We start from the raw sequence: 15,324 nt of genomic DNA on the forward strand, positions 1-15,324 counted from the left end.
AAGACTCACTTCTAACAAAATATATGAAAAAAAATGCTCAAGAATATACAAAATTAGAAGCTTAATCACCAAAAGAAGAGTGAATTCTGCTATTGAATTTCGAAATTGTTTGGAAGCAATGAGGTGTAGGAAGCGGTATTTGGATCAATGGGCACCGAATGGAAGAAAAACAAACAAAAAAAAGTTGTAAGCTTTATAATTGTAACTGTTACTTTTCCATTGTTTGATTACTTGTTCAACTTAGCAATGAGCTCAAGAAAATTGATCTTTAGCTCATTTGGTTTTTAGTTCACCATTTTCTTGATTTCACATTGTGTTCTTTTCCATGTTTTCAGAGTTTTTGACACCTCAAAAGGGGGGAAGGTTCTAGACAAATTTTGCCTATATAAGTTGAGTTGTGAATTGTTGGTGTTCAAGTTATAGTTGTGGGGTTCTTTTATTTTTTTTAAATTTGGGGTTTTAAGCATTTTTGGTGTTCAATTCCATTGAAGTTTTGGTTTTCTCAACTATTTAGCTTGTGGGTGTTTGTGTTTTCTTGTTTTTTTGAAGGAACTGATCATCAGTGGTTTGGTCTAAGACAGCTTGTTAAGCTGTTGTTGTTCAGGTATAAACCTAAAATGCTCAATTGGGGTTGTATTGATGATCAGTTTCTTTATAGTTTAGCTTTCAGCTTGTTGTGTTGTATAACTGAGGTTTTCCATCTTGAGCTTTGAATTATGCATAGGCATTGTTTCTTTTTTTGGGGTGTTAGGTCTTATTTCAAACCATTTTGAAGCTGAGTTTTGAGGTTTTGCTATGTAACTTCATGTAGTGTTATACTGTTACCAGTTTCAAAAATAAATGTATCATGTTGTGTTTTTTTAGTATTTTCTTTAAGATTTATGTTGTTCCTTTGTTGGTATACCTGAGGTTTTCACTCTTGAGCTTTGAATTAAGCTTAGGCATTGTGTTTTTTGGTATTAGATTTGACATCAAACCATTTTGAAGCTGAGTTTTGAGGTTTTGCTTTGTATATTCATGCTGTGTTTTCATGTTACCAGTTTCAAAAAACAATCATGTTGTAATTTTAGTAATTTATGATGTTCCTTTGTTGGTATAACTGAGATTTTCCATCTTGAACTTTGAATTAAGCTGAGGCATTGCGTTTTCTTCATATGAGATTTGATATCGAACCATTTTGAAGCTGAGTTTTGAGGTTTTTCTTTGTAAACTCATGTTGTGTTTTAAGCATTTTCTTCTAGATTTATGTTGTTCCTTGTTGGTAGAACTGAGATTTTCCTTCTTGAGCTTTGAGTTAAGCTGAGGCATTGTTTTTTTTTTTTTTTTTTTGGGGGGGGGGGGGTTTAGGTTTGATATCAAACCATTTTTAAGCTGAGTTTTGAGGTTTTTCTGTAAATTCATGTTGTGTTTTTAGCATTTTAAGATTTATGTAGTTCCTTGTTTGCATAACTGAGATTTTCCAGCTTGAGCTTTGAGTCAAGCTGAGGCATTATGTTTTTTTGGGTGTTTCATTTGATACCAAACCTTGTTGTATTTTCTTGTTTCTTGAAGGAACTGATCACCAGTAGTTTGGTCCAAGACATTGTCGGCAACTTCTTCAGCTGTTGTCATTCAGGTAAAACCCAAAATACTCAACTCGGATTGGGATTAAAGTTTACTGGAAGCTCAGTTTCTTTAAATTTTAGATTCAGCTTGTTGTGTTTATAGCATTTTCTTTATGATTTATGTTGTTCCTTGTTGGTATAACTGAGATTTTCATCTAAAGCTTTGAGTTGAGCTGAGGCATTGTGTCTTTTTTTTTGTTCTTAGATTTGATACCAAGACCATTTTGAAGCTGAGTTTTGAGGTTTTGCTATGTAAATTTATGTAGTGTTTTTAGCATTTTCTTCAAGATCTATGCTGTTCCTTTGTTGATATAACTGAGGGTTTCCATCTTGAGCTTTGACTTAAGCTGAGGCATTGTGTTTTTTTGGTGTTAGATTTGATATCAAACCATTTTGAAGCTGAGTTTTGAGGTTTTGCTTTGTAAATTCAGGTTGTATTTTTAGCATTTTCTTTAAGATTTATGTTGTTCCTTTGTTGGTATAACTGAGGTTTTCTGTATTGAGTTTTGAATTAAGCTGAGGTATTGTGCTTTTTTGGTGTCAGATTTAATACTAAACCATTTTGAAGCTGAGGTTTGAAGCTTTGCTTTGTAAAATCATGTTAAATTTGCATTTTTTAGCATTTCTTAAAGTAGGCGTTTGGGCATGAATTCCAAATACTTTTTGCTTTATTTGGAATTTATGATGTTGTATCCCCTTTTCAAACTGTTTGGCAAGCTTTTACTTGGCTGAGGGTCTATTGGAAACAATCTCTCTATGTCAACGAAGAAGGGGCAAGGTGTGCTTACACCCTCCCCAGGCCTCACTTGTGGGATTACACTGGATTATTTTTGGCCTCATGTAATTTGATCATGCATTGTCTCTTTCCAAATTATTTGGCATGCTTTAGTTAAACCGAGGGTCTGTTGGAAACAACCTCTCTATCTCAACAAGGTAGGGGTAAGGTCTTGTACACTCTACCATCCATACCCCACTAGTGGGATTACACTCGGTATGTTGTTTTTGTTGTTGAAATTTATGAAGTTGGAGTTGTGTTTGGTTATACTTTTTTGCAAAGGAAAGAAAGAGCACTTTGTTTGGAATTTATAAAGATGGAGTTGGAAATAAGGTTTGGAGCACTACTCCAAATTTGGAATCCAAACTCCAAGTTGGATTTGGAAATTTTATAACCGAACTCTGATTTTGAAATAAAGTGAAAACTTTTCCAAAGAAAAAAGTGAGTGTTCCTTAAAAGAAAACATCACTTGAGTTCTTTAGATGCTGATTTTGAGATTGATATACTTGCGTTTTCTTATTCAACTGCTATGAGGTTTAAAGTATGTTAACTTGCTTTATGGTAGTCGGTAGATATCATTTCCATTGTTGTATACTGAGTCTTGGCTCTTGACCAATGAGGTTTTCCCTGCAAATTTGAGATAATCATTTTCATTTACGTTCCTTGTTTTATCCCAAGCACGTGTTGTCATCTTTCGTAGTTGTGAGATCAAATATGGATCGGTTATAGGTTTTCAAAATTTTGGTTTATCCGTATCTGTTAAATTCAGAATAAGTTATCCATTTTTGTCGTTATCGTTATTTATCATTTCCTTGTTGTCGTTCTCCGAAAATATATTCAAAATCTTTCCTCTTAAAGTTGACCATTTCTTTATTGTCGCCCAAGTCATACTCATGAATGAGGTCACACAATTTGGCACGTTGTTTTTAGTACACCTTGACGTCGTAAATATTAATTTTATATCCCATTTCATTGGACATTACGTACTATTAAGCGTTCAACAATTTTAGACATGTGTATGACAACTGAATGTGTTGGCAGGATGACTTCAGAAGTTGGCATGAATTCGACATCTGTTGAAGAAGCTAATGCTGGAGGAAATATAAGAAGAGGCACCCCACTGAAAAAAGGTCCTTGGCTTAAAGCAGAAGATGCAATTTTAAGGGATTACGTCGCAGAGTATGGGGAGGGGAATTGGAGTTCTGTCCACAGGCGAACAGGACTCGCTCGCTGTGGGAAAAGTTGCCGTTTGCGGTGGGCAAATCACCTAAAACCATATTTAAAGAAAGGTGCTTTCACTCAGGAGGAAGAGCAACTCATAGTTGCAATGCACGCTCAGATAGGAAACAAATGGGCGCGAATAGCATCTGAGGTTTGCATCACGTCTCATTTTCTTTTCCAGAAGCTACCTTATTGTTACAGACAAACTATATGAAATGATTAAAAGCTAAGAATGCTATGTGATATAAATCTTAACTATTCCCAGTGATTTTAGTTACAGTTCAATATATAGTTTTGGTAAACAAAAATGTGTCATTTTCGTATATTACCATTTAATTCTTGCTCTAACTCCCTACTTAGTTACTGTTGTGGATTCATGTATATAGAGGTCAGTGTCATTTTCTTGGTCAAAAGTCGGGGTCGGCTTTGAAAAAAAATTGGTTTGGTATTTTTGGCAGACTGTTGTGATGGTGGGTGCCACTATAGTTTAACTATATATCTTTCTTCAAAGTTATGTACATTTGCACCGAAACATAGCAGAAGCTGATGAGTGTCAGCGCACCCTTATGTCCCTTTATCTCTGAATATAGGTCTACCTCTATAGTTTAGCCTCAACATACTTATACGTAATATTCGGTGTGGTTGGTAAGGTTCATACAGCGTTATCCAAAAGTCATTTAATTATTGTTACACTTGCATTAGGTTTGGGTAGGAGTCACTATGAAATTTAGAGGACCATACTAGTTTTTGTTAACACTTAATTTGCCTAAAAAGACGATTTTTTATCATTGTTGGGATGAGAGGGATCCGAGTAAACCAGATATGGAGGATTCATCTTTTTTATTTTATATAGAGGATTCACATAGCGGGCTGTGAGTAGTTTGGATCGAGACCTATTTGTTGGTTGGTTGGTTGGTTGGTTGTTAGTGATCCCTTGGCGAGGACCGGGATATGTACTGATTCAAATGAATGGGGTAGATAGCCAGTATCATTTCCAGGCAAAGAAAGAGAATGAAATTACGGAGTGCTACCTCTTATCTGCTAGTGATGATTCTCTCCTCCTTTCCTATCTTTTATAATATTCAGGCCCGTTTTACTTCATCTTGATGTTGCTTTAATTGAACTCTTGCAGTATATGTTATGCAGTAAAAGATAATGGTCTTATGTGTGGCGAAACTTGTATGCAAATCATGTTTGAATATTACTCTGCGTGGACTAAAATGTGGACTCTCCTCTTTCTTTCAAAAGACTTAGTTGTATAGCTTTCTTTTTCTAATACTGATTTTGTGTTAACTTTCTCAATTTGAGTGGTTGGTAGCCATATTACACATTTATTTAAAGTTGAATAATGGCTATTAATTATTTTTTCATGGTCCTTCTACCCTCTCAGTTCCCTGGCCGCACAGACAATGATATAAAGAATTTCTGGAACACCAGACTAAAGAGACAACGGCGTGAAGAAAAATATATGCTCTCTCCAGGTGTTTTTTTCCGGGAATTTAGTGAGGACAAACAAAATAAGGAGCTGGCCACATCATCATCTGCAAATTCACTTCCCCATCTCTTGCCTATTAACAATGTTGAGATTCCAACTGCGGAAAACAGAAATTTTGAACCTAGTCAGCAGTTGTATCCTCCGAGGCTTCTTAATAATGGTTTTAGTAGCTTTCTTGGTACTCCTGCTACTAGCTTACGTGATCAGGGTCTTAACTCTTCCTGGAATACTCATTCTGTCCCCTCAACAGTTCATTCATCCAAGCGTACACAAGGATTAGAATCCTGGTTCTCTAATCGAAATGTTGACCTTTCTCAAGCTCACCATCAATATCAAAATGATGGTTCTTTTTTTACTCAATCCTTGGGGTTTTCTTCGTTGCATACTCATAATCTGACATCTAATTATCACCCATCATCTGCCAGTGAAATTCCTGGCATCCAGGCCTCTTCTTCAGAGCACAGATTGAAGGGTAAGCTGGAGCTCCCTTCTTTCCAAACTCCGATGACGAGTTGGGATTCAGCTTCCTCAGTTCCTTCAATTGAGTCCTCCAGTACTTTTATTCAATCTCCTCCAAATGAGTATACTGATTCTTGCAGTCTGTCACCCCAAAGCAGTGATCTATTGCATGCCATACTTTATGGATCACAAACACCCAAAGCTTCAAGCAGTAATTCATATCAAGAGACTTCTCGTGATGTAGTGCCAGATTCTTGTCCTGTTCTCCGACAGATTCAGTGGGGAACTGACCCTGATGCGATCACCCCTTCAGGTCATGCTATTACATCGGTGTTTAGTGAATACACCCCTAGCAGTGGAGGTTCATTGGAGGACCACCAGTCAATAGCTCCTTTGATAGGTGAGAATAACTTAATTGACTTATCCTAATTATCTGCACAATAGCAAGTGTTTAAATGCTTGATTTTTCTATGATCTTGAAGGATGCAATGTTAATCAAGAGATGGCTAACTTCACTCCTACTGCTGGAAATAATGATACATCAAACGACGATTTGTTTTCTGAGACTGATATGTATTTTTCTCCAAGTGATTGGCTTCACGACTTGGAGTAGGAACCACATCAGATATGCTTTTGGGGTCTGCTCCAGTGCTCCTTTTTTCTGTTTATAGCAGGGACTACAAGATAGTAGCTAACTGAGTAGCCACATTATCCGTTGATGGGACGTGATTGTTCTACCTCAACGAGAGCATGACTTTCGAACATAATCTTGATAAAACTGTAACTTCCTCAGCTTACACAGCAATACAACACAACGTAACATTTTGTGTCCTCTGTAAACCTTTTCTGTTGTAAGAACATTGGTCTTATTAGTTATAGCTTGTATAACTGTTTGTCATCTTCAGTACTGCTGAAGCTGGTTTTCTGGCTATAAAATTCTGTTTTGTTTTACTGAATTAATCAAATATGTTTCACTGCTACATGAACTCAGTTCAAATGATAGCCAGCTGAAGTGTGATTCGAATTTTATCGTCTCTAGCGGCCCACCTAGTGGAGGAATATATATGATCCTACTATTCTAGTATACTAGAAGTCTTGAATACTAGAAGTCTTGAATTCGAGCTCTAAGAATGAATAACGTGTCTTCACAGGGAGTGAATTCAAATGGAAGCGGATAATATCACTAGAAAGGTGAACCAATACAAAATGGTATGAAAATCACTCATGTGTTAGCCTTGTCGATGAAGGCCAGAAATCAACTGAGTAGAAGAAAATTCTGACAAGGCGGGTGGACCAATACAAATGGTATCAAAGTCACTCATATGTCAGCCTTGGTGGACCAATACAAATGGTATCAAAGTCGCTCATATGTCGGCCAGAAATCAGTACAAGCAAATTCAGATAAGGCGGACCAATACAAAGGTATCAAAGTCACTGATATGTCAGTCTAATCGATGTGAGTCATAGTTCAACTAAGTTTAGACAAGCCTAGAGTAGGCAAGGCAAACTCGGTGCTAAGTTTAGACAAATCTCATGAAAATGGGACAAACGTCAGCTCAGCGAGGACGCTGAGTCCACACCACAGCTTAAGATGAGAAGTCTCACATAACAAAACAAGGAAACTCTAGCAGCACAATTAGAAACTCTTAAACTACTGATAATTCATGCAAAAGCCTACTTGTCATAATAACATCACGAAAGTACACATTGGTGTATTTAGCAACTTTCAGATTATACATATCACACACACAAGACGTTCATCAAAGATGTCACAGAAACCTAATGAACATTTACCTTTCTATTACTATTGTTGTAGTTTCCCAACATTTCCACTACATCCCCCCCAATATACATTCAACAAATTTTAACAATTTCCTACATCTAAAATCAGGTCTTTTGCCTGATCCTCCTCCCGTTGGTATCACCACCGTCTGAAAGTTGTGCCCAAACACTTTTTGACTTCCCACCTCCACTGCTACTGTCATCCTCGCAACCTGCCACAGTTTTAAGAAGCTCTGACTGAAGAGCGGGGCAATTTTCTTTAAGGTACTCAAAGCCATCTGATTGCATCACAGCTGCCAAAATACAAAAAAAATAGATGAATGGGAATCTGTAGTGTGAGAAAATTACAGAACACAACAGATCAATTTATTTATTTTTAAATGGGAACACAACAGGTAACAACAACAATAACTACGCCTAACAGATGCAATTTCAAAATATGTTACTTTTGGATGTAGTAGAAGTAATCAAAATCTAACTAACTCTGACAGTAGTCAGCCGTTAGCATAAGCAAGGTAATGTATGGCATTCATAACAACATTCAAATTAATAGCAATCTCTCATGGTGTAGCATAGCTTACTCACAAGAGTTTAGGGAACTCAAATTATTTTCCAGACTCCTGTAGAAACTTTTGAGAAGAGCTTCTGTAAGAACTTACGATTCTCATGATCAGTTTCAATGGTTTATCAGAAAACTTGTTCGAGAACAAAAGTCAAAATCTACTTCGAAAAGAAGCGGCCTTTATAGTTCCCACAAAAAGCACTAGAAACAGCACATTTAAAGTGTGTTTGGTATGCAGGAAAACACTTTATGTTTCCAATTTTCTCATGTTTGCTTGGTTAATATATTTTAGAAAACATTTTCCCTAAGGAAAACTAGCTCCTTAGAACTGAGGAAAATGATTTCTCTACTTAAGGTAGAGAAAACAAGTTTTATAAGTGACATTCCAAGTTCATTGTCTCATCCCCCATCCACCCAACATCACCAACAATCCACACCACGCTTGACCATCCCACCCACCCCCTATCCCAATATTTTCCAAATAAAAAATGTTTCTGATTCTATCTTTACAAGAGATTTGATTATATTGTACGACCATTAGCCGATTAGCAGAATCCTAACTACCAAAGCTGCTTGACTTCTATATTTCTTGTTCTCTGTTAACTCTTATTAGAAACTACCTGAGACATACTTAGCATTCAAGCCACAAACTGGCTGTGTATGAGCACCACAACCCAACAAGAGAGTTAAAACCTTGTCGGTAGAAAACACATCGCAGCACTTCCAATTTCTAGAATTCTTTTGGGAGAAGGTCAGCAAGAGAAAAACACATTCATACATACATATTTTATCTTGTCATTTCAAATTCATTTTCCATAAGCATGTAATTTCAGTGGTTAAAATCTATTTATATAAGAGATGGAAGTATATGACACCAACCAAAACCACTCAATCACTATATTGCAATCAGCTAAATAGGGTCAAATTCTTTTTAGAGAATCCTCAGCAGCCACTATATGTACTTAAAAACTGTAAAAGATCTAGTTCTTTAAGAGAGTCATTAACAATCACATTGCGGTAAAACTAATTGCACATACTTGCTAAGTACCCAACAATTCTGTCAGAGAGTTTATGGTGGTTTGGCAATAAAATAATTTCCTATTAGCTAATGGAATGGTTTGTGATTTCCTCCTTATTATACATTCATTCATGTTGGATCGAAACAAACTTAAATGCTATGTTTTGTTGTATCTTTAATATGAAACATCGACCATGCGCAAGACTCCTAATCTTCTCATTATATAGTCCTATCATGTTTTTCATTTGATGCACCACTACTTCAGTCAACATTCCTTCTCAGATGTCATTGCCACCCACCTCCCTACCTCTTGCTACAGGTCCACTACAAGTAAACTACAATAAAGAGATAAAGAAAGAGGTAGGGAGGTGGGTGGCAATGACATCTGAGAAGGAAGGTTGACTGAATAGGTAATGCATCAAATGACAAACATAATAGGACTATAAAACGAGAAGATGAGGAGTCTTGTGCATGGTCAATGTCTCATAGCAAAGATACAACAAAACATAGCATTTAAGTTTTTGTTCCAATCCAACATGTGAAGATACAAAACAATTTAAATCTAAAAGCATGAGATATCCGCAAAGAAGGGAACATGATGCAAATGCAAGTATCTCGTACCAGAAAGATTTTCAGCAGCAAAACTTAGGCAAACTGATTTGAGCTCAGCGGCATGGTAACGGTCTGCTAAAGCAAGAATTTGTGCAACAGAGTTGATAGAGATATCTTTGCAAAGATGAGATTCACACAACCTCCTCAGTCGTGTTAAATCATACCGATCAGCTGCTGATAACAATTTTGCTGTCAGAGTGTCAGATATACAGGGGGTAGTAGAAGTTCTAGTTGCCTCTAGCTCTTCTTCTACAAGAGCATCTTTGTATATGAAGTGCAGCATAGCCTTGTACAAGAAAAATCCAAAGAGTAGTGAGTTAGAATTACACTTCTAGCTTGAAAGAACTCTAATCTATTCTTAGCAAAAGCAATTATGAAGAAACAATTACAGCCAGACAGATGGAGAAATATGATAATGATATTAAAAACAGATATACATTGAAAAAACAGGAAGAGATGGAGTTTCTAAAAGAAAATAGCCATAATAAGCTAAAAGGAGATGCTCACTTTGAAGACCTTAGGTTCCATATCATTGACCACAATTTCCTGCGCATCGCCTTCATGTCCACACAAGAATTCAGAGTGGAATACAGGAGAACGAGCGGCCAATACCAACTTATGGGCATGAAACATTTCACCAGACACATTGAAAATAACATCTGAAGCTTCCATATTTTCCAAAAGCATGCCAAAATGTGTTCCCATGTCCGAGTCTGGGACCTGAATTGTATGCAAGCTCGAACACTCTATTGTGGAGCGCACGACTCCAACAGTGCAATTAATCTTCAAGCAGTCATCCTTCAAATACTCTGAAGTCTCAAGCAACGCTCGTCTAAAAAACCGTTTGTATCCCCTATTAGCACACAGATAAACTACTTCAGGAGAAGTCTTGAGTTGCAGCATAAAAGATTATAGCAAAAATAATAGAAAAGTTTGGTCAAGCAGGCTAATCAGGATACTATAAACAAGATTATTCTTCTTTTTTTCAAGTTCCTGTCAAAATGGAAGAGAATCCTTTTTCCCATTACAGGTACAAAAACTTCTCTATTTAGCTATAGGGAATCACCAAAGTCTAGTAATTTCTTTGAGTTAATTCAAAAATTTGTTTTTTACAACAGAAATACAAAAGGCATAACAATTGAACTTAAGCTGAGATAAAACCTAGATATTATTGGTATTTTGAGTAGATATAGTCCACTAATGCTAGTTCTAACATCAAAATCATTGGTTTTTTGTCTAGATTTTTCAATTCTACCAAGACTCTCCCGAAGGTGAGAAATTTGTCTCACTGCAGTTTGAGAAGGTGATGAATATTACCCACTGACTTACTGAGTTGGTATTTGGTAGAAATCATATCTTGTCAGCTATTGATGTTTTCTTAATGGTCAGAACCAAAGTATTTCACAAATCCAAATCATAAAATAAAAATACTTAATAACATAATCCTCCAAATTGTCGTATTCTCATTTGTATTCCTCTTGCTCATCAAGTGATGATTGTCTCCTTAACCATCCTTGATGTGACCCTTGTGACTCAAAGAAAAAAGAGAGCAGAAGATGCCATTTGTTTGTTAGATTATTTGCACTATAGCAAAATGTGCTGTCTTGCCCCATTCTTTGCCCAAATAACACCAGCTCATCACAATCCTTCTCAACCATCTAAAGATAGATTCCATTGTCATACACTATTGAAAAAATCAGAAATGTGAGTCAAACTGTTGGCGCAAGTAGCATATGGAATGGATAGAATAAGATTAGGTTGTCTCGGAAGATTAGGGTATGTGCTGATTCCTGTGTGAATTTTTATATGGACCTGTCCATAAGTGCCATATTATGATGGATTGAATTAAAAAATGGACCAGTTTATAGGTATGTTATGAAGATTGTAGGTGTTAAAAGAGGACAGAATAGATTTAAAATACTAGAGTTCTGGAAGATGTTGTCTAAAAAACCTAGACTTTGTCGGAATCAATGAAGACTTGACTAAGAACATACTTTAATGGTCACAAAGGATCCATGCAAACAAGATATTTGGTATTAAGGCTTTATTGTTGTTGGTATGCTTAAACTATCTTTGATGTTTGTTACGAGTTCGTTTACTATGGTTAGGAAGTTCTATATTAGGTTAAGGATAGTCAGTAACTAGCTTTGGGCTGTTAATAAGGTCTAGCAAATTCTGATGACTTAATTTAAATATAAAAATAAACAAAGCAATATTTATTTAGTGGATTCAATTATGCATATGCAAACACAAACTGATTAACTTTCTCTAAAAGGAACAACTATATTTAGTTTAATACTTCATTTGTCATTCCTATGGAAGTAAATTGGATACGAGCAAACACTATGTTCAACAAAACCAGATAAATTACCACATGCAGCCGTTAGACTTCAAGGTACGTGGCCCATTCTCAAGACGCCGGTTGAAATGGCTATGAACCGCATGGTTCCCTTTACCACTCTGATCAACAAGAATCAACTCAAACAAAGCCCTAACATTCGGTCCTTCACTAGCCAAAGCAATGAACACAGACACATACAACGAATCTTCGGGATTCTTTCCATCAGGATAGAAGTGAATCGCCCACTTATGACCTCCGATGGTGAACGTTTTACTGGAAATGGATTTTCCGACACCCATCCCTTTAATCAGCGAATAACCCTGGATCATGAAATGGTGTGACCCGTTAACCGTACCAGTCACAAAACGGGAGCTTGTCGGCGAAACTAACTCGCCGACGGAGATCTCATCGGGAACGTGAGTGATTGTTGGTACATCTGACATTGTGAATTCTCCCTACACTCTAGAGCTTGATAAAAGGGGAATTCGTGGGTTTGTTAGGGTTAAACACAGAAATTAAAGATGAAGAAACAATGGATGGATTTGTAAGATTTTTCTTTGAATTTCAGATCTTTTTGGGGAGAATTTCTGTGTCCAAAAATGGAGGAGCTGAGAAATTATTTTTTTTAGGTCTAAGAACATACATCTAATCGAGAATTGGTACTTATAAGCATGTCGTTAAAAAATGAGTTACAAGGCTGACCCATCCAACCCAAAAAAGAAATTAGAGCCAATTAATATTTTTTTAACTATAATAGTATAGCATAACTTATTGTCATACAAAAAAAAAAGTATAACATAACTTATGTTTTACAAAGAAAAATTTCTACATATTATACGGTTAAAGACAAAAGTTCAGTTAATAATCACAAATTATGTCTTTTAAGACTTACTTCTGTTTACAATTCTCAAATTCCACTTCTATGGGAGCTACACCCTTTCTCAAACCTATCGAGCTCTTTCTGAACCTTCATCTCTCCTCAACGAAGTTATTGAAGTGATATAATTTAGATCCTGCTGTACTTTTGTTGATGAAGGCATAATTTCAGTTTCAAAACCCATAAAGTTATGCCTTGAGAGACAATATTGTCGGATAAGACAAAAGGTCTCTAAACTTGTTCAAAATTATATTTAATTTTTTGTATCAATTTATATGACACCCTTTACTTTTTTAATCCGTCTCAAAGAGAATGCCACACTTTCTTATTTGGCAACTATTTAATTGCATCGTTTCCATTTTATTCTTATTGGATCCCACTTAACATTTTATTGGGAAGAAAAATAAAAAAGTAGGGTAAACAACACAAATCCCTCTAGTTTAGTACCTAATTGTCTCCTCTCCCTTCAGTTTGCATAATTATGAATCCTACCATATTTTTCAGCTCGGGTACATACATCTGTCGCGTCCAAATACATGTAGCAATAAGGGGGGATCACCAAAGTCTAGTATTTTCTTTCTGTTATTCAAAATTTTGTTTTACACAAAAAAATACAAAAGGAATTGAACTTTAGCTGAAATACAACCCAGATAAGTTATTATTGGTACTTTGGGTTGATACAGTCCACCAATGCTAGTTCTAGGTTTTTCAATTCTACCAATACTCTCCCAAAGGTGAGAAATTTGTCTCACTACAATGAGGTACTCTACCACTACCACTTGAGCTTCACATACAAAATATATTTGGGTATGTATATGTATTTTATTAAGTTTATTTGAGATCATATGGAAGATTGGATGACCCCTAGATTATGGGTTGGAACTGGCGTAGATAGGTGGTTTGAGAAGATGATGAATAATACTCACTAACTATCCTTACCCTAATATAGAACTCCCTAACCATGATAAAAGAACTCGTAACAAACATCAGAGATAGTTTAAGTATACCAACAACAATTAAGCCTCAAATACAAATTTTCTAGTGTTAAAGATCTATTCAGTCTCTTTTAACACCTTCATTCATCATGACATCACACCTGTAAACCAATCTATTTTTTAATTCAATTATCATAACATAGCACCTATGGACCAGTCCACATAAAAATCCACACAAGAATCAATACATGCCCAAATAATCTGAGAAAATCCAATCTTATTCTACCCACTTTATAGTCTATACTCTATATGCCTACTTCCGCCCAACAGCTTGACTCACATTTCTAATTTTGTCAAATATTGTATGACGACGAAATCTATCATTAGAAGGTTGAGAAGATTCATGATGAGTTGGCGTTATTAATGGAGCAAAGACGGTTATCACTTTTTGCTATAGTGCAAATAATATAACAAACATACGACATCTTCTACTCTCATTCTTTGATTACACGGGTCACGTCAAGGATGTGAAGGAGACAATAACCAATTGGTGAGTAAGAGGAACATAAACGAGACTACGACAGTTAGGACAGACACTAATATTATTACGTCTTTTTATGATTTGGATTCGTGAAATACTTTGGTTCTGACCATTAATATAAACAACACTAACTGACTTGAAAAAGATATGATTTCTTACATGGGATTTATCTCTACCTGATACCAACTAACTAGCTTTTGGGCTGTTAATAAGGTATAGCAAATTCTGATGACTTGATTTAGATATAAAAACAAACAAAACAATATTCATCTAGATTATATTATGCATATGCAACCCCAAACTAATTTACTTTCTCGAAAACAAACAACTAAATAGTTTAATTCATCACTCGTCATGTCTATGGAAGTAAATTGGATTCAAGCAGAACACAATGATCAAGAAAACTAGTTAAATTACCACATGCTGCCGCGATACTTCAAGGTATACGGTCCACTCTCAAGAGACCGATCGAAATGGCTATGAACCTTATGTTTCTCTTTACCACTCTGATCAATCAGAGTCAACTCAAACAAAGCCCTAACATCCGTTCCTTCACTAGCCAACGCAATAAACACAGACACATACGCCGAATTATCTTCCGGATTCTTTCCATCAGGATAAAAGTAAATCGCCCACTGATGACCTCCGACGGTGAAAGTATCACTTGCGATGTGTTTTCCGACACCCATCCCTTTAGCCAATGAATAACCAGAGATCACGAAGTGGTGCGACCCGTTAACCGTATCAGTCACAGAACGAGAACTCGTCGGCGGTGCTAACTCGCCGACGGCGATCGTATCGGAAACATGAGTGATTGTCGGTAACTCTGACATTGCGAATTCAACAAACTATACAGTTCGATAAAAAGGGAAAATTCATAGATTTTTTAGGGTTAAAACACAGAATTGAAGATGAAGAAACAATGGATTTATAAGATTTTTTCTGAGAGAATTTTTTCTGTACAAATTTTTTTTTTTAATTTTCTTAGTTCTAAGAACTTACATAGAAATCTCAAATTGAGAATTTATGAATCATTGCAACTTATAAGAATGGAGTTAAAAAGAAATGAGTTATAATGGTGACCCACCCCACCCCCCACCCC

At 36.0% G+C, this 15,324-nt stretch overlaps 2 protein-coding genes across 6 annotated transcripts; one reads left to right on the forward strand and one right to left on the reverse strand.

Annotated features, from left to right (window-relative positions):
• On the forward strand, positions 1-6,514 carry LOC107003466 (transcription factor MYB97-like). Of its 5 annotated transcripts, none has more exons than XM_015201802.2 (6): positions 1-186; positions 336-604; positions 1,552-1,615; positions 3,421-3,751; positions 4,991-5,954; positions 6,037-6,514. In XM_015201802.2, exons 4-6 carry the CDS (start codon positions 3,422-3,424, stop codon positions 6,165-6,167), a joined length of 1,425 nt encoding a protein of 474 aa, XP_015057288.1. In that variant the 5' UTR covers positions 1-186; positions 336-604; positions 1,552-1,615; position 3,421; the 3' UTR covers positions 6,168-6,514. The 5 variants fall into 5 exon arrangements, with proteins under 5 accessions (XP_015057288.1, XP_015057291.1, XP_015057292.1 ...); XM_015201805.2 differs by having other exon boundaries at positions 1-183; XM_015201806.2 differs by lacking the exon at positions 336-604.
• Positions 6,515-7,215: 701 nt separating this feature from the next.
• LOC107002925 (BTB/POZ and MATH domain-containing protein 4-like) lies at positions 7,216-15,265 on the reverse strand. Its single transcript, XM_015201133.1, has 4 exons — positions 14,640-15,265; positions 10,036-10,381; positions 9,538-9,814; positions 7,216-7,629 (listed from the first exon to the last, which is right to left on the reverse strand). Exons 1-4 carry the CDS (start codon positions 15,053-15,055, stop codon positions 7,442-7,444), a joined length of 1,227 nt encoding a protein of 408 aa, XP_015056619.1. The 5' UTR covers positions 15,056-15,265; the 3' UTR covers positions 7,216-7,441.
• Between the last annotated feature and the right edge of the window lie 59 nt (positions 15,266-15,324).

This window comes from Solanum pennellii, chromosome 11, assembly GCF_001406875.1.
Source record: "Solanum pennellii chromosome 11, SPENNV200".
Taxonomy (NCBI): Eukaryota; Viridiplantae; Streptophyta; class Magnoliopsida; order Solanales; family Solanaceae; genus Solanum; species Solanum pennellii.

Bases quoted from the DNA above. Each gene is read 5' to 3' on its own strand.
- LOC107003466 (XM_015201801.2), top strand. From the start codon at position 3,392: ATGTGTATGACAACTGAATGTGTTGGCAGGATGACTTCAGAAGTTGGC. The intron at 3,752-4,990 runs GTTTGCATCACG...CTACCCTCTCAG, and splicing joins GGGCGCGAATAGCATCTGAG to TTCCCTGGCCGCACAGACAA. The intron at 5,955-6,036 runs GTGAGAATAACT...ATGATCTTGAAG, and splicing joins GTCAATAGCTCCTTTGATAG to GATGCAATGTTAATCAAGAG.
- LOC107002925 (XM_015201133.1), bottom strand. From the start codon at position 15,055: ATGTCAGAGTTACCGACAATCACTCATGTTTCCGATACGATCGCCGTC. The intron at 10,382-14,639 runs GTAATTTAACTA...GTGTGCTAATAG, and splicing joins AAGTATCGCGGCAGCATGTG to GGGATACAAACGGTTTTTTA. The intron at 7,630-9,537 runs GTACGAGATACT...GTATTTTGGCAG, and splicing joins TGCTGCTGAAAATCTTTCTG to CTGTGATGCAATCAGATGGC.